The sequence below is a fragment of the Vicugna pacos genome, chromosome 13 (assembly GCF_048564905.1).
Source record: "Vicugna pacos chromosome 13, VicPac4, whole genome shotgun sequence".
Classification (NCBI taxonomy): domain Eukaryota; kingdom Metazoa; phylum Chordata; class Mammalia; order Artiodactyla; family Camelidae; genus Vicugna; species Vicugna pacos.
In genome coordinates, this window is record NC_132999.1 from 43,600,324 (window position 1) to 43,620,006 (window position 19,683).

Genomic DNA, 19,683 nt, shown 5'->3' on the forward strand with positions numbered 1-19,683 from the left:
TCAATATAGCATTTAGACTTGTCAGGTAAAAGATGGGAAAGTCTGAAAATTTTATTTGCTTATTCCGACATGCAACATGATAACTCCTTCTGACTTGTGGGCTCATCGGCTTGTCTAAAATCGATTCTGTGATAAGGAGTGGGTGAGGGAAGAGCTGGCAGTGGGGCAGAGGAATGATGAGTCAAGCATCCAGATGGGGAGACGCAAGCTTTCCCGCCCCCTCCTCCATGCTAGATTTTAGCTACCAAGCCTGGGAAATAGCAGAGCAGTGGTAAATATCTGATTAGAGAAAATGCCTAGTAAGCTGCAATTCCATATATTGCAAGTGATAAAACTGTAATTGTTTGTTGACAGTGTACATTAGCTGTTCACAGCTTGTGTCAATATAGTACCAGGAAACTCGGGTCTGGGAAGCTTTAATGGAACCTCAAAGATATCGTGGGATTAGCTAGGGGAATCCAGTCAACAAGTTCTACTCAATGGGCAGAATGCCATTCCCAGAGGTGACTTCATGGGAGAAGCTTTGGTGAGATGTGAGTTTCCTCCATGAAGCTGTGTGTTGTTGAAGGAAAGCCTCTTCTTGGACTGAGAATCTGGGAAGGGCATCTGGGACGTAATTCTGGTGCACGTGGGTGAGGGGCAAGTCGAAGCTGCTGTGAACTGGGCCCACTTGGAGGTAGAGACAAATGAGGGCCAGCTGGGATGGAGCCCGAAGATCAGATCCAAATAGAGGTCTGGCCCCTTTGGGGATAACTTAGTATTTTGATACCGGGATCCATTGGGGTTGGCAGTCTGGCATCTGCACACATGACTATCTGGGTCTGGAGAAGGATGTCTGGTACGCGGGCAAGTCGATGGGAAGCCAGCGCACAAAGAGTGGTGATCTGGAGGCCAGGGTTATGGTCCTGGAGGTGAGCCCATTTCCAGCAAAGATCCAGCCAGGGATGCAGGTGTGTGTGTTTCTGAGGGAGTAATGTAGGGATTGGAATGAACAGGAGGCAGCTGAAGGGAGGGGCCCACCAAGGACCAAGGCTCGATCTAAGTAGACTGAGTTTAGGTCAGATCTAATGGAAGACCGAGGTGTTGTCCAGTAAAAATATAATGTGAGCCACATATATGATTTGTAAAAACTTTTAATTTTGAAACAATTAAGAGATTCACAGGAATTTGCAAAGATAGTACAGAGATGTTCCATGTACCCAATACCCAATGGGTACCTCTCACATAACTACAGTACAGTGTCAAAGCCGGGAAACACATTGGCACAATGTGTCTGCATGATTCATTTTTATCATGTGTGGATTCATGTCACCGCCAGTACAATCAAGATGCAGAGCTGTTCCATCACCACTAAGATCTCCCTCGTGCTACCCTTTTATAGTCACCCTGCTCCCCTTCCCGTCCCCATCCCTAACCCTGGACAACCACTAATCTGTTTCCCGTCTCTTGAATGTTGTCATTCCCAGAATGTTCTATAAATGGAAGCATCTGGTATGTCATCCCTTGAGATAAGCTTTTTTTCCCTCTCTGCCTAATTCCCTAGAGATCCCTCCCAGTTGTTATACATAGAAGACCATTCGTTTTTATTGCTCAGTAGTATTCCGTGGCATGGATGTACTGCAGTCGGTTTAATTATTCCCCTGATATAGGACATTTTGGTTGTTTCCACTTTGGGGCTATTACAAAAACAAACAAACAAGCAAACAAAGCTGCCCCAAACAATCACGTGCAGGTTTTTGTGTGGACATCAGTTTTCATTTCTCTGGGATAAATGCCTAGGAGTGTGATTGCTGAGTTATGAGATTAGTGTATGTGTGATATTTTTGGAACTGCCTGTTTTCCAGGGTGTCTGTACCATTTTCCATTCTACCAGCAAATTATGAGAGACCCAGCCGCTCTGCATTGTCACTAGCCTTTGGTATCGTCACTATTTTTTATTTTTACCTGTTCTAATGATACATAGCAATCTTTCATCATGGTCTTAATTTGCATTTCCCTAATGGTGAATGGTGTTCATGTGCTTATTTGCCACCTGGATATCCCCTTTAGTGCAATGTCTCTTCGTATCTTTTGCCGATTTTCCAATTGGACTGTTAGATCCTTGCCTTGATCTCAGTCAGTCTTTCGCCCTCAAGTGTGATGTTAGCTGTAGAATTTTTGTAGATGCTCTTTATCAAGTCAGGGAGTTTCCTTCTGTTAGTTTTACGAAAGCTTTTTTTTTTTTAATCAGGAATGGTTGTTGAATTCTGTCCAGTGCTTTTTCTGCATCAGTTGATACAATCATATGGTTTTTCTACTTTTGGCCTGTTAATATGGTGGCTATTGACTGATTTTCAAATATTGAACCAGTCTTGCATGCTTGGAATAAACCCCACTTAGTTATGGTGTATAATTATTTTCATGTGTTGCTGAATTCTCTTTGCTAATATTTTGTTAAGGCATTTTGTGTTTACATTCTGTGGGATATTGGTCTTTAGTTTTCTTTATTTGTACTGTCTTTGGTTTGGGTGTGGGTAATACTCGCATGATAAAATGTGTTTGTTACTGACCCTTCTTCCTCTATTTTCTGGAAGAGGTTGTATAGAATTGCTGTAAATTCTTTATACATTTTGTAAGAATTCTCTATTGAAACCTTCTGGGCCTGGTTATTTCTTTTTGGGGAGTTTTTAAATTACTAATTCAATTTCCTTAATAGCTATAGGGCTGTTCAAATGATCTATTTCATATTGGGAAAGTTATGGTAGTTTGTGCTTTTCAAGGAACAGGTCCATTTCATCTAATTTACACACACAAATGTATGTGTGTAATCTGTGGTATTTCTTTATTATCATTTTGATAACTGTTTTCCTTAACCCTTGCCAGCTCTGGATATTTGCCAATCTGATAGGTGAAAAATGAGCCTTGTGTATTGAGTTTTCATATTTTTCGTATTTTTGTTATTAGGTAGAGTGTCTTTCTGTCTTTGTATCCTTTGCTCTTTTCGTCCTTCCTTGTTTATCTTTTTTCATATTGATTTATAAGTGTTCTTTATAGATTATGAATATTAAACCTCTTCAGCTCATATATATTTACATAATCTTCCCAGTTTGCACTTTTCTCTATATCTTTTTGATAGTTGCTTTTCCTCCACATCCATGCTCTAAATTTTCATGTAATTGAATCGTTCAATATTTTCCTTTAAGACTTTCTGGGGTTTTATGCTGTATTCATCAATACTTCATCAATTTCAAGAGACAGAACCCCAATCAAACTAGACTGAATGAAAAGAAATAAGAAAAGAAGAAAGGAAAAAGAAGAGAGAAAAGGAGGAAGGAAGGAAGGAAAGAAGGAAGGTTGGCTCATGTAACTGGCTCTGCAGAGGCAGATCTTTCTGCACGGCTGGATTAAGAATCTTCACGATATTTCATCAGGACTCCATCTCTCTTCTCTTTTCACTGTTCAGCTTTGTCTTGATCTACAAGAGATATCATTTTCTCTAAAGCAGATAGTCTCTGTGAAATGGTAAAAAAAGACTGCTGGCAGTCCCGAGCTTACGATCTAATGATTTAGAATCTAACAATAAAAGACTCTTGAAGTCTGTATATTACATTCCCATGGAAGGACTCAGAATGACTCTGCTTGGGTTATGTATCCTCCTCCCTCTTCTCCATGCCTTGAACCAGTCCATAAAGATGAGATACGTGTCATGATTGCTCATGTGCCCAGTGCTCTGGCTAGTGAGCAGGTGGGGTACCTGTCAGAACCCCTTGCAATGACCATTCTCTGAAAGAATGCTGGGCAGGTAGAAGCCAAAGGAATTGTCTGAACATGTCATGCTTAGAAACACCTTCTCCAGCATAAGATGATTAGAAAATAGTTTGTCTTCTTCTAACATGTATGGTTTTGTTATTTTACCTATAAATGTTTGGTCCATGTGAGAAAATGAGGGAGATGGAGACAGAAAGACAGGGAAGGAGGGGCCAGGAAGATGGGCTGGTGGGGGGCTCCTTTGCTGGGTGTTTTTATACCTGAAGAGAAGATGACCTTGAAACTTACTTGGTCACTCGTTTTACAGTTTGATTACTTTGCCTTCTCTTTTCCTTGAATTTATTCTAAGTTAACATGAGTCCTATATGATTAGGATGGTGGGAATGGCCAGGGCTTCACTGAGCACAGGGCTTTTTATAGTGGGGTTAGCAAATATCTGATTTAATTTGTTTGAACCCAATACTCGTGCCCTCCAGGGGAGATCTGGGCACTCAGATATTATATAGCCATGGGAGGTATGGAGATGAATCCAGGAGCTACACAGATACCCAGGCTACTTTAAAATGGAGATAAAGAAGGGGAGGGTATAGCTCAGGTGGTAGAGTGCATGCTTAGCATGCATGAGGTCCTGGGTTCAGTCCCCAGTGCCTCCTCTAAAAAAAAAAAAATAATAAGATAAACCTAATTAGCTCACCCCCCGAAAAAATAATTTAAAAAAAGAAAAAAATTTTTTAAATGGAGGTAAAGGTACACCTTGAATTCCCTCCCAGACCTCTGCTGGGGTGGGAATAGGCAAATGAGCCTCAGGTAGAGGAGAAAGGAGAAAGGTGGACAGGAGGCTGGCCACCCCCCACCTTTGTGCACCATAACATCACCTATGGGGGCCACCATGTGTGGATGTCCAGCAATGGACAACTTCTTTCCTAAAATATGTTCCCAAGTATTCAGTGAAAGCTTCATTATTGTATCTTTTTCACATTAGAAGAATCTTTTAAAAATGACTCTCTTGTGCAAAAAACATTATTTCAGGTTCAACAATTCCTTTCTTTACACCTCTGTTTCTTTTTTTTTCCACTTAACTTGCAAGAAAAAAATTTAAGCATTTTAATTTTAAAAGCACGTACAATACAATCCCATTTGTATGAAATTATTTCATTGAATATGATCCGAACTACTGATCCTTCCATTTCTTTGTATGTCAACTGTCAAGAATGATTATTTCTAGATTGTACTGGGTTTTTATTTTTTGCTTTCATCTTTTAAAAATAATAAGCACTTATCATTTCTGTAAGAGCAGCAGACCTGTTCCTTTTAAAGAATAAAGTCTATGATAAGACACATCCACATTCTGCTGCTTGAGTTGGATCTATTTCCCTCTGTATGTGAATAAATATTGTCTATTGGCGATTAGTTGTTGAAAATTTGTGGCGGGGTCTACCCAGTGCCTCAGAGGACCTCAGCCAGAAAAGGAAGGGTCAGGAAAAGAAACTGGAGCAGGAGAAGAGACATAAATGAGGCAGGCCTCCAGGTCAGGGGTAACCCGTGGCTTGGGGGCAGTAGCCCCCATGTTTCTGTGACGGCAGGCTTGCTGGTTTCCACCCCCTCTGCGGAGAATCACTGTCGTTGAACACCTTGCATGTGCCTGGCGTTCAGCTTCTTTCACCGTCCTCCCAAGATCAGCATCGGGCATCCAGTAGGTGCTCAATAAATGCTTAAGGATGTGCAGTTCCGAAGGGGGTCATCCTCCCTCAATCTCACCTCCTTGTCTTTCAGGCTCACAGGTTTTCAGCTGCCAGCCACCATCGTCAGCGCAGCCACCACCCTCTCTCTGCGCCTCATCAGTGACTACGCGGTCAGTGCCCAGGGCTTTCACGCCAGCTACGAAGGTAAGTGTCTCGGCCCCGCGTCGGGAGCCTGATGTGTGAGGTCGTAGCAGCTGCAGGCTGGGCTGCGCTGTTCCCGGCTGCAGGGAAGGACATCTTCAGATTCAGCTTGTACCTGTCCCACAAAGCTGGTTACTAACCAGTGACTCAGTTACTTGAATTGCCCCTGCCGCGTTTCCAGGAAACTGAGAGTTGCAATTGGAGCTGAGCTGCGGTCCTTTATCCCGGGGGCCTGGTAACATCTCTGTCTTTCCTCGTAACTGGGTATTGCTGTGTTTTTATTTCTTTAATTCTGTTTCCTGTCGGGCTTAATTGTATTATCAGGTACCTCAGCTTGGTTTCGGGAAATAAGAGAGATTTAAACCCTAAGTAAAAGAAATGAAATAAGTAGCTGGCAGAAATTTTTTTTGCTCCATATAGTGACTGCAAAGAGTCAGTTTTAGATCATTCAGAGAAGAACAATCCATTTTTCCTTAATAGCATAGATGAGGGTTTCTTGGTTTGAGTTATGCAAATAATTTCCACTTCTCTCAGCCTGTTTAAATATGGTGTTAGCATTCAAATTAACACTAATATCTTCAGATTATACACTATTATTATTATTAACTTTATTATGTTAGTTCAGAAGGTGGTACTTCTAGATCTCTGTCATTTCCCTAGGAAATTTACATCTCATTAATAGGTAATTGTGCTGCTCTTGGCTAAGACTCATACTGCTATTTTGTGTTGAGATCATTAATAGGCATATTTTAAGACTATTAATGATAATTAATAACAGTAATGACATAACACCCTGGTAAAGCATGCCAGTTATTCGAAAGCTTTCTTCCTCTTGCCTCTAAGAACTGAAAGAATAAGACGCTTTCTTGAATGAAGCTGTAGCAATACAGAAATAGATACCACCTCTGTCTTGGCTAGGAATACACCACGCAAAGAGGGCAGAGTCTACCTCCTGTTGGTGGGGGTGTGGGGAACACAGTTTGGTGCTTTAACCTGAGTATTTGAGGGCTCCCGAGAAGGTCTCAGTTAGTTTTAACTGAAGATACTGAGAAGGCTCCAGAGAAAGCTTCACATGCCTTTAACTGAGGGCTTCTGGCTCAACTCCGGATTGCTTTAACTGAGGACTCCTGAAAAGACCTGCCTGTCTTTAAAAGTGAAGTCTCCTGACAGAGCCCAGCTTATTTTGGCAAAATAATAATCTCCTCCCCAAATCAGGTGTGTGATCTTGGTCATCCAGGTTATGTCTTCACCCTGAACCTTTGGCCCAGAACGCAGACTAGTTTTCTCCGAGCCTGAGCTACAACCTCCTGACTGAGGGAGTCCTCTCTGGAAGGTTCTTAAGAGTCTTTCTGGCCATGAGCTCCTCCCACAGTCTCTTGGCCTTGGGGAGGCTGGCTGTGTTTGGGGCTGGTGCGGATAATGAGTCATTGACACTAGAGCTGGCTACTGCAGAGATCCTGGGAGGGGCTGACACCCAGGGGGACCCGGCTGGGAGTCGTGGCGTCCTCATTTAGTAATCCTTGTGGATATTTGTCTGAGGCCAGAATTTTCATGAGGCTTTAGGAGAAAAGTGTTCTTTTGATCCCTGACCACACTTTCCTCTCTGAGAAACGATGCCAAGTGTTTCTCCACCACGCAGAGCAGAGCGGAAGTTACATTCACAGAGCCTTTTAAAATCAGAGGCTTTAGCCTGGAATTCATGGAGAGGTCTACAGTAGAGTGTCAAATGTCTTCAAATCCCTTGAAATTAGATGCAGAATCCACAGTGTATAAGGATATGTGTATTTTTCTCTTGGAAGGGTCTAGAACAGGATCAAAAACTATAGTCCCTTTGGCTAAATCCAGCTCCTGGCTTGTTTTTGTAAATAAAGTTTATCAGAACACAGCCAAGCCCATTTGCCAACACTGCCTATAACTGTACGCACTGCAACTTCAGCTAAGTTATTGCCACGGAGACCACATGGCCCGCAAAACTGAAAATAATTATTATCTGGCCCTTTACCAAAAAAGGGGGTTGATTCCTGGTCTAGAGCTGTGCTACCCGATACAGTAGCCTTTAACCACATGCCTCTATTTGTATTAAAATTAATAAAAATTCCACGCCATTTAGAATTCAGTTTCTCAGTTGCACCAGCCTCGATGTGTGGCCTGTGGCTACCGTATGGGGCAGCACAGAGAACATTTTTATCATTTCAGAAAATCCTCCTAGACAGGGCTGGGCTAGGGCTTCCGTCAGATCCATGAAGGGTCCTGGATTCAAAGGTTACGGAATGTTAGGACAAAGTGCAGCCCGGTGGGTTCCTCTTCCCAGCTGCTTGGCCCAGCGGAGGCAGCCCAGCAGTGACGATGCTTGGTATCCTGGCTCAGGACCAACAGGGCAGAAGGAAGGACCTGCCCTCCCTCAGCCACATGATGGTGGAAAGTCTCCAAATCATTGGCCTTGAGAAGATAAAGGCTCCAGGCGAGGCCCAGGCAAGTCCTGGACAGGTGCAAGCAGGCTGCTGTAGCTGAGCACGCCTCCACGTGGCCGCCTGGGCAGGGCTTCTGCCAGCTCCGCAGTCTGGGCGGCTGCTGGCTTCATGCGGCCTGGCGGAGGGGCCCACAGATGTTAGCAGAGGCTAACAAGGGAGTCAGGTGTGGAGAAGCCAAGGCTGAGGCTATGACCAAAGTCCACTGATCCGGCTCTGAACTGGACCATGGGGCAGTTTGTGCATCCAGAAAAGAGTGAGTTGCACTGACTTCTGGGACATCAGAGTGGGGAGGCCAAGAGGGAAGGTGGGAGGGACCAGTAGGGGCAGCCTCTGCTGGGATTAACCCCGTAAAATATTGAGGCCACAGTGGGGGCCTGGGCCCTCTTTATCACTGGACTTAAGACACAGGATAATCCCATATTTAGGCATTTCCTGATAAATACTCATTTCTTGGGCCTGTAACTGACTAACTGGGTAAATGTGGGCAGATCTTTTAAACTCTCTGGGTCTCACTGGGGACAGGGGAGATCCAGTAGTCAAAACCTGGTGAAGATTTGGCTCTCAGGGAATTAAGTCAGCCGCTCCCTCCACTGTAGATAGAGCCCACCTGAGTCACTCTCGCTGGACAGCCAACAGATGGACAGACAGGCTCCAAGAGGGCCCCCAGCCCCATTAGCCTGGGCTGCCCCGAGTCAGGGTGGCCTCCTCACCATCACGACTCTGGATGTCGTCAGACCCATTTCCGGATGGCATCGAGGCCCCGCTCTTGGTAGCTCCCCTTGGCTGACGTCCCTACAAGGCAGCTATCAAAGCCAGTGTGATCCTCCTCCGCCCTCCTAGGGAGAGTGAGAAGTGCAGATAAGGAGCTGAACTGCTGCTGGGGATTTGGGAGCAAGGTGAAGTCAGGTGAAGAGTGTCAGCGCATCGCTGCTGCTGCTTCAAGGGAAAGATCAAAAAAGGCCAACCGTCAAAGCCCAAGATGACAGGAGATACTAGGTGTGTAATCCTCCGGGGCAAGAGTGTGGGCTGCGGCCGAGGACAGGAGGAAGGGGGACCAGCTTGTATTAAGTACTGACTGTATGTATTAAGTACATACATCATCTCATTTAATCCCCACAGCAGCCCCGTGGACGGACGCTGCTATCTCCACCTGACAGGTGCTCGAGCTGTGACTCAGGGATTTTGTGCTCAGCTTAAGGCTACTTAATGGCCAGGAATTTTCACTTGGCTTTTCTGTTTCGAAAGACTATACCGCTCTCCTGCACTGCACTCCCTGCCAGACTCCTGGAGTAAAGCAGAGACAGGTGACTCATGGGCAGGTGAACTGGAGCTAAGTCAGTGGTAGGGAGGACCCTCATGGAGCCTGTCTTGGCATCACTGCCCCTCCAGGCTGGTGTGGGTCATCCAGGGAGGCAACAAAAGATGTGTCCAGAACTTCTCAGCTAAGGTTGCCAGAAAAAATAAAGTATGCCCAGTTAATTTGAATTTTAATCATTCAAGTTTGTAAAATTTCAGAAGAAAAGTTAGTATAAGTCTATCCCAAATATTTCACGGGATAGACTTATACTAAAAAGCTATCCACTGTTCATCTGAAATTCAAACTGAATGGCGTATCCTGTATTTTTCCTTGCATCCCCATTTCTGATGTTGATTCCCCAGGAACCCTGACCCCACTTACCTCCTCCTGACACACAGATTTGCCCCTGTCCTGTTCTGCCTGGCTTGGACTGCCCACCCACTCCAGGGGGTCCTAGCCTCACCCCTGCTATTCCAGGGAGTGTCCATTTGACAACTCTCTGCACCCCACAACACGTGCACCGAGCTGCAGATCTGTGTGCACTTGGGGTTATGCTATCTGTGTAGTTCTGTAGTCTGGTTAACGAGGCTGACATTTTTCTGTGTTAATAAAAGCAGCCCTGCTTTGTTCTTCCTAATGAATATCAGAGAGGAAGCCATTGTGGTTTGCCTGTACCACAATTGTTTAACCAGTCATCTTCTGTGGACACTTAAGTGAAGAACATCCTTATACATACAACTTAAACCCTCATCTGATTATCTTAGAGTGAATTCTTGGAAGTGCAATTGCTGGGTCAAAGAGTGGGTCAATTTTACGTTTTAATACATAATTCCATGGTGTCCTTAGAAAGATTCTGCTGAGGCACACCTCCGCCCACCAGGCTGGAGCGGGCCCATCCCCTCTCTTTACCTACGTTGTGCATTTCAAGTCAGTTTCATCGATTAAAATGGGTGAAACGAAATCTCATTTGTGGTTATAATTTGCATCTCTCTGACGATAGGGAAGGTTGAGCACCTGTCATCACTGGCCTTTTGTAGATCATTTTGTAAATTGCTTGTCCCTGTCTCTGCCTACTTTTCTTTTGGGGTGTTAGTACTTTTCCCTATCTTTTTTGCGAGTGGTTTTGCATAATAAGGATACTAATACATTGAGTTTCCTTTTGATGTGCAGCAGTTTTAATTTTTATGTCACTAACTTTTAAATTTTTAATTTTTCTCTTATAATAAACTGTCGGTATTATAATTAGAAAGACCTTTTCCATGCCAAGACCAGCTAAATATTCATTTAGATGTTCATCTTAGTCTTTTAGCTTTTTATTTTTACATTTCACTTTTAAACCCTTCTAGAATTCAGCTGTGTCAGTCTTGGCTTCAGTGACTCTCTTTCTGTCTCCGACTCTCCTGTGCTCACTGTGTGTCCTTGTGTGTCTGTCTTCTAGTGTGTGGAAGCCTCTGACTTGCCCGATTTCCACCCCTCTCCCCCACAGCCTGTCTCTCCCCAATGTTTCTAGTCTTGCTGCCATTTAGACATCGTTTCTCCCACCTCCAGTATCGAGGCTTCACACCTTCCCCACGCACAGCTCTCACATCGTATGGGATGGTTTCTGCCTCTTCCAGGCTGATCAGCAGGTAGACAAGAGTCATAAGCAGATCAGAAATGTCAGTTAGACGCAGTCTCTGCAGGCTTTAATGCCTAACCCTCGTTGCACCTTTTGCATTTTAACAGCATTGATCTTGAGCAGCCTGTCTGACACTTCATTTCGTGAAGGAGATCCCATGTCTGAGGGCTGGGTCTCGGTCAGTTAGAGCTATATAATCAGCTAAATCTAAAAACAAGTGCTTAGTGGTGAGGGTGTAGCTCAGCGGTAGAGTGCACACTTAGCATGCATGAGGTCCTGGGTTCAATCCCCAGTGCCTCCATTAAAAGAAGTAAACCTAATTACTACCCCCCCCAAATAACTAAGTAACTAAATTTTTTTTAATTTAAAAATAAAATAAAAACAGGTATTTTTGTTTAGCTAAATCTAAGTGCCATCTTGGGTTCTCATTCTCAAATATATAAGAGCCTTCCTTAAAAATCAGACCTGTTCTATTTCACTTATTATCTCCACATAGATTCTAGAAGGATGAGGAACACGTATTTTTGCAAACTCCCTGGCGGCCATAAGGGGAGGGGCAGCATAGTACAATGATTAAGACCTCAGGTTCTGGGTTGCAGCATATCTGGAATCAAATATCATCTCTGCCACTCATTTACTGTGTGACCTTGGGCAAGTTGCTTCATTTCTCTGAGCATCTGTAAGATCAGGGTAAGAATAATACTCCACAGAATTGTGAAGACTAAGGAAGAGAACACACAAGTCACACGATGTACTCAGCACAGGGACTGACGAGTTGTCTGTGCTCCATAAATGTCAGCGAATTAATGAAGTCACCTTCATCCTGACCTCCCTGTCCTGGGATTATTTCTGGAGCTGAAAGAAAAGAGATGTCAATTCCATAGGTCAGAATCCCAGCCCTACCCCAGCCCCTCGGCTCCTGAGTTTGCATAAAATCCTCAACCCAGTTGTTCATGGTGTGTCTGGGCTTATAAACAGACCGTGACTTCTGTGAGGGAGGAGCAGAGGAGTCTCCGTATCCATGAGCCCCAGCACTGCCCGTTGGGGTTGCTGGCCCTGTCACCTGGAAGACTGGAGCTTAGGAAGCCAATCCCAGGAACTTAGTCTTTTCATGGTCTCTTTTCTTTGTATCAGAGATGGTGGCTTTACAGCTAATGGCACTAGTGACACATTCAGCAGACCCTAGACTTTGGGGTCATGGACTTGAAAGCTGCGACTGTCTCCAGACACACACATACACATGCGCGCGCGCACACACACACACACAATCTCACACAAACACAATACTTTTCTGTATTTTTTAAAATATAATTCAGATGTCCTGAAGTCTACCCATGAACCATTGGTCCACCTGAAAAGCTGAGCCCAGTGAGGCTAACATCACACATAAAGTTAATGAATGGTAGAAGTTCTTTCATTTACTGAGCTATTATGTCTTGAGAGCCTACTGTGTGCAGTCCTTGATGTTTCAGCCAAGCCTCATCTTCACAGTCACAATTTGCCCCCTCTACCCCTATCCATCTACACTCCCAAAGGGAACAGAACAGGGGGGAGGAAGAGCTCGATTTAGTGTCACTTCTTGGTGAGCTTTTGCTCCCAGTTGCAAGGTCAGTAATGCCATCTCTTTCTAAATACCACAGCCTAGTAAAACGGGGTCAGACACACGCGTCTTGGAGGGACCGGCAGATGGAGACGGAGCTCCGTGTGTCGTTCTGCCAGGAGACAGAGGCGGGTCCGGGACAGAGTGTGTTTTCCTGGCTTTTGGAGCAGGGAGCGGGGCTGAGGTGATCATGTCACTTTGCACACAGGGAAATTGAGGTCCATAAATGGACCCTTCCTGGTTTCATTCCCTCCTGTAATTAGACCTGCTGATTCCCCTGTCCTGGCCTCTCAGACAATTTCCTCGTTCTGAAAGAGCTCCCCCATTCTGGGACATAGACAGCTCAAAATTGGGCTAATGGACGCTCTTTGACCGTATACACATAGACTTTGGATATGCAGTTTTCACCACTCAGCCCAGCTGGGCCAGAACAGCGCGTCTGGCAGGGGGCCCCCTCTGAGGGGGAGGCGATGAATGGCCATTCCCTCTGCCCAGGAGGGGACCATGCGTGCCTCCTTCCTGAGTGAACCCGCTCCATTGCTGAGGGCTCTGCCTTGGGAGTGGGAGAGCATGCCTTTTAATCAGTACAAACGGAGTAAATGAAGACACACAGATGTGACATTTGAGACAAATTGGGCAGCGCCTCTCAATAAGTGGGGAATCAGGATTAATTTCATTTCACGTTCTCAGTAATCCCACAAACAGTTCATCATATGTAGTGATATTTACCCCTTTGGGGAAGAATATTTACATAGCTTGAAGATGATATATCATGCCAGATTCCAGTGCTCTGACCTTCCTCAGGTCAGGGAGTCAGAAGATACAGTGATGAGGGGAATAGAGCATCCACAGGTGGCTGGATTACCTGCAGGTGAGGTGTGCATCCACTTTACTTCTCCGTCTCCGTTTGTTCATTCATTCGATGAATGTGTACTGCACACCTGCTCTGTGCCAGGTCCCAAGGTAGACTTTGAGGAATATGAATGAATCACCTTTGAGAAGCTCTGAGACCTAAAATTGTTGGAGAGGAGTAAGAACAGAGGAACAGGGCTCAGGAAGAGGTAGGTGTAAACCCTGACTAGCCATGACACCTTGGGCCTCTCCCAACCTCCTTGAGCTGATTTTTTGCAAAAGAAAAAACTGTAAGGCCCACCCCAATGGCTTGTAATGAGGACTCAAAGACTGAATGCCTGGAAAGTGCCTGGCTCAGAGTCTCTGTTCATGAAACACCAAGTCCTCGGCCTCGTGGAGAAAATTGCTCTCATGCCTGGTTGGGTGCCTGGAGATCAAGTGCCACGTCCCCAGTGTGTGACCTTGGGCAAGGCACTGAGCTGCTCAGTTGCCTCCCATGGGACATGGGGTAACCTCTGCCTTTCGAGGGGGGTGTGAGCATTAGTGGTAAGGCACAGAAAGCACCTAGCACCACTTTGGGCACATAGAAGGCACTCGGTCAAAGGAAACTCTTAGAATAGGGGCTGGTGTATTTTGGAGGAATGAAAAGAAAAATTCTTTCCTATGACAAAACCTTTGTCAAGCGTTGTGGGTCTCCAAGAGTGAGGAATGTCACCTATTTTTTGTTTCTTCTTTTGTGTCATCAGGGCTTGGCACACAGTAGGGACACTGCAGTACTAACCAGTGCTTGCCTCTCCTACCTGGATCTCTGCCAGCCCATAGAGGGCTTTTGTGCAAATTAGCACAAGTGGCCAACCTGAGGGGACACAGCCCTGTGAGTGTGCAGCTTAGTGGATGGAGTGCAGGCTTGGTTTTAGTTCTCATCACCCCATTGCCTGGACACCCTTTTGCAGCACTGAGCCTGACTAGCTGCCCATGGCAGCCTTGCTACACGGCCTTCCCCTAGGAGTCCATAGTCACCCATGATACAAAGAATCATTAGAGGCTGAGTGCAAGGATCTTGGAGAGCTTTTACTTAAAGCCATCTAATTACTTCCCGAATGGAGCACAAACTCCTTACCTGGAAGCCCTGGGCATCCACCCCACCTCCACCCCTTTCCTCCTTCAGCCACATTGGCCTGGTCTTCAGATGTACCGCACTCTTGTCTCGCCACTCGTCCCTCAGACATGCTGGGTCCCTTCTCCTGAACCTTCCCTCCCCAACGTGGCCACTCTTCACTGCCTCTTGTCTCCTTCCAGTCTCTGCTTAAACCAAATCTGGGAGGTGCCCAACACTCCTGTTCCTCTCCTTCTTAGCTCCCTGTGTGTCTCCTTCCATCACACGGGTCCCTTGTGTATTGCCGTCTCCCCTCCAGTGTATGCTCCCAGATAGCCAGAACACGCAGGGGAGAACCAAAGCTGTGAGCTCAGGGTCTGGGGGAAGAATCAACTCCTGGCTCAGCCACTTGGCAGCCAGTGTAGGACTTCGAGCAGGTCACTTAACCACCTGTGACTTCCGCTGTCCCAGGGACAATAGTAGTAATAATAATCCCTACTCCATGGATTATCGCTGGGAACGAACGAGACAACACGTGTCAAGGGTTCCTAACAGTGCCTGGTGTGGAACAGACACTCAGAAAGCAGATGTGCGGGCTGTTATGACCCGTGTTCACAGCTGTGCCTAGCCCGGGGTCTGACGCTTGGTGGATGCTCAATAAATAATGATTAAATAAGTGAATGGGATATTTCACCCAAGGTAAAAGATCCAGACAAGGAAAGAGATTTACTCAAGGTACCTGGGACTATATTCCACTGCATCCAAGATGCCCTCAGTTATAAGATGCAGCTTTGCTGGAGGTACCATTAAGAAAGAAAAACGTGCTGCCAATTAAAGTATGATATGCCATCGATTTTCAGACATCCCAATTTCAAACATATGAAAGTGTAGAGAAATGTGTTCCCTAGAACTATGAAACATGGTAACTGCTTAATTGCATTTGATCACCCCCAGCCTTGCTCTTTGCTCTGACCTCTTCTCTGACCCAGGACTCTCCGACAGTCAGGGCTTCTCCTTTTCAGCATTCAGGCGGTGGCTCTCGCTGGACATGCGATCACCTCTTAATGTATTCTCTGGGCCCCAAGTCTCATTACTTCTCAATTTTCTGCATTGAACTCTATTTAACACCTATTAGCACAGGTCTTCAGCTGATAAACGATCTTCTCGCGGGAGGCAGCGGGATGCCCTGATCTTGATCCTGCCTCCTATATCTGTGCCCAAGTCAGGAGAGCCCATAGCATCTAAACATGGTTCCCTCAGGACCACTGCCAGCTCCTCCTCCAATGACCCCAAGGCACTAAGAACATCACTGGGTGGGGACCTGGATGTAATTCTCCCATTTGGGTGGGAGGTGGGAGGGTCAGCCTTCAACCACTGCCCTGATCTGACTATAGCTGGACACACACATCTGTCTCATTCCTGGGGACCTGGGTCAGGTAATCCCATTAGAGCTTCCTCAACTGACCTTCGCCCTGGAGGGTCAGGGGATACGTGTCTTTCTGCTGCCTCTTCCTTGGGGGCACTTACCTCCCATCCCAGGAGCTGAGCAGCAGTGGGAAGAGAACGCGTCCAGGTAGTTGGTATCAGATGGGATATTCCCATCCACCTCTTCCTATTAATTGATGACTTGGGGTGGGGGGTGATTAGCCACTGTTTTGGAGTATTCTTTCCAGCTCTTCCCTTCATTAGTGTGGATAATTGAGGGTTGAACTCCCTGACATTCCATTTGAACAGCAGGAGAGTAAAGCACTCAGGGTGTTGGTAGGAGATTCTGATTTGGAGACCTGGTGATGGGCAGGTTACACCACGCTGAATGACAGGTGTTGTTTGCCAGTTCTGTATCCGCATACATGCCCTGGATCCCTGAGCCCAGGGCCTCTGAGATGCAGAAAACAGGGGGCCCAGATCTTGTCGAGCGGCCTCGACGTGACATGTTCAGCAATGCAGTGGGAGCTCTGTAGGACATTGACACATCACCAGCTGGCGAGCGAGGCCTCAGGAATCCCCACTCTACAGAGAAGGAAGTCGAGGCCCAGAGAGGTTAGTTACCTTGCCTGAGGTTATACAGCACCTGAGGGAGGTTATGAGCAGTTTGAAAACTGGTTTGGTTCCCACCTCTCGCCACTCGGTGCTGCCTCCCCAGATGCGTTCCATACAGTTTCCCAAGTTCCACATCTTCCAACCCCACAGAAAGGAGGGGCCCTGGAGAGGCGGGAGGGCAGGACGTGATGCTGGAGTGCCTCCCAGGACCTGCCGGCCCCAGCCTAGTCTTGCTGAGGCCATTGATGCTGCCTGAGACCCTGTCTTGCGGACAATGGCTTTGCTTCCCTGCTTTTCAACCTGCCTTCCAGCTCTTCAAGTCCAGCCCTCCCTTAAGACCTTTATCCAGCACGTTTTAGGAGTCACGTCGATTGGACTTGATAGTGCATTAAATTACAGGAGTTAGTCTTGTGAAGTGGAGGGGGGCCGGGGAACAGACAAGCCAAGCACGTTTCAGCCTCGCGCCTCCGCACATTCTGTTCCCTTTGCCTGTACTTCTGGACCCTGGTGGCCCCGTGCCCCTCTTCCTGGGGACCTCTTTCTGTTCAGGTGTCTGCTGAAACAGCCCTTGTCAAAGAGGCCTTCCTGACCACAGGAGTTAACACAGCCACCCCAACCCATCACTTCCCGTCACCCCCTGAGGTATGATACAATTATTTGTTTACTTGCCTACTGTCTGTTTCCCCTACCAAAGGTGAATTTTCTGGAGTCGGGGTCTTTTGTTTCTTTTGCATTGTTATTGTTCTCTGCTGAATCCTTAGCTTCTTAACAGGTTATGACCTATGTTAGGTGCTTAAGAAATAGTTGGTGAATGAATGAAGGAATTAATGAATGACGTCAAAGGCCAGAAGAAAGAGTGTCTGTATTTGAGACCTGCAAGGAATCCTGAGGTGGGGAACCATGTGTAAAGCATGAGAAATGGGGGTGGCAGGAGCTGAGCTGGACAGGGGTCAGGGGTCAGCTCGTGCAGGGCCTGGGAGGCCCCGGAAGGAGCCTGGGGCTTTATTCACAGAGGGAGCCCATTACCAAAGGGTCTGAGGCAGGGAGGTGATCAGTGAGATTTCTGCTTTAGAGACGGTGAGGAGGGCAGGGGACCGGAGGCAAAGGAGCCGGTCACAGGCGGGGACCATTATCCAGCTCAGAATGTGCCCAGACCTTCATCAGTACCGGGGAGAGTGCCAGGACAAAGGGAGAGCTATCCTCAGGCTCACCCCACCCTGCCCGCATTCCCTGTGGGTGGGGATCTAAGCTGCTGGAAGAGAAGGAATGTCCCACATGTGGAGCAGCTTGGCTCTCCTGATGGCTTAAGTGAAACTATTTATGATATTCTTGTCTGGTCTACAGACATTCATGAAGTGACTGTAACCCACTGAACAAGCTCACCTTAGGAGTCCCGATGACGGGGAAGGGTACTGCTCAGTGTTAGAGTGCATGGCTAGCATGCATGAGGTCCTGAGGTCAAACCCCAGTACCTCCATTAAAAATAAATAAATAAACCTAATTACCATGCCCCCTCCCCCAAAAAACCAAACAAGCAAAAAAAAAAAAAAAGTCATAGTGAATAGTTGAATGTTCAAGGGCTGTGGTCTCCAGTTATAAGCAATGTTGATGAAGCCGTAGAGAGCACACTTGGAAATTTTGCAGAGGATTCAGAGCAGGGAGGAAGAGCAAATGCATTGGACAGCGATCATTGTAAGGATGGCAATGAAAGCTAACATCACTTCAGCTCTTATCAGGTGCCAGGTACTCTTATAAGTGCTTTACATTTTAACGTTTAATCCACACAACAGTTGTATGAGGTAGGCACTGTTATTATCCCAATTTTGCTGAGAAGGCACAGAGAGGTTAAGTAACTTGCTTGAGGTCACACAGCTCGTTAAGAGGTAGAATGTGAGTTTGAACCCAGGTTTTTTGACTTCAGCCTGCAAAAAAGAATAAAATAGTTTCACAAAGCTGGGACAATTGGGTCAAAATAAAGTATTCCACTACAATTGACAATAATGCCAAGGTTTTTACTTTGAAAGATCTAACAACAGGAAATGATGCACTAATCTGACTATATTCAAATGTAAATAGAAACCATCTAAAAGTGGAAAGAAACACAGCTGACGTTGAATAATATTATGCCAAATATGGCCGGAAAGGGTTAATCTCGATATTATATAACCAGCCCCGAAGTGGTAAGAAAGCTATCTGGAGTTCATGCCAGAGGAAATAGAGTCAGCAAGTAAACACACAGGAAAGCTATTCAGTCTTGCTAGTAATCAAAGTAATTTCACTTAAAACAATGAAACAACACTTTAACCCTAGTAAATTAGCTCGAAGAGCCTTGTGAGGACTTGATACAGTGCTGGATCGTTGCAGAGAAATGGGAATGCTCACACATTGCTGGTGGCGATGGAAATTAGTCCTTTGGGAATCCAATTTGACAACGTGTATCAAGAGTCATAAAGTACTCATGTCATTTGACCCAGTAATTCCCCTCCTGGGATTATATCCTACAGAAATAATTCAACAGAAGAAGAAAGTTATATGCATGAAAGTGTTGATTTCAGCATTATTTATAATGATGAAAAATTGGACACTGTAAAAACATCCAACAATAGGGGAATGACTAGGAAATTATGGTATATCTACCTAATGGATTTATGCAGCCAATTGCAATTATAATAGCATTCTTTAGTGATACAGAAAGATGTCTACGGTCTTTTTCAGTGAAAAAAGCAGAATACAGAATTATTTCCCCATATTTATTACCACCATGGAAACTAGGTCTTATATGGACAGGGACAGGATGGAAATAAAAAAGGAAATAATTGATATGGGAGGGCAGTGGGATTGTGGGTGATTTTTTTATTTTAAGTTCCACTTTATGAGTTCTCTAGTGCTGACTGTGTGATAAAGAGCAAATAGAAAATTCAGAATCAAAGAGTAAACCAAAATCAACAGCAATGAAGTCCTGGCATCTGTGAAAACTACATAGAAATTTCATTTGGCTGTGAATGAGGTGAGCTGATTATCATATGGCTGGATGGATAGACGTATAGACTCCCCACATAATAAAGCAATGATCAGGACA

The 19,683-nt window shown here is 45.6% G+C and overlaps 1 protein-coding gene across 1 annotated transcript in view; it reads left to right on the forward strand.

The window, feature by feature from the left end:
• The window catches only part of CSMD2 (CUB and Sushi multiple domains 2), a 576,739-nt gene that overhangs the window by 96,077 nt on the left and 460,979 nt on the right, over positions 1-19,683 (forward strand). Inside the window, exon 3 of the mRNA XM_072974827.1 lies at positions 5,521-5,633. Coding sequence (XP_072830928.1) covers positions 5,521-5,633 — 113 coding nt within the window. The remainder of the gene's footprint in view (positions 1-5,520; positions 5,634-19,683) is intronic.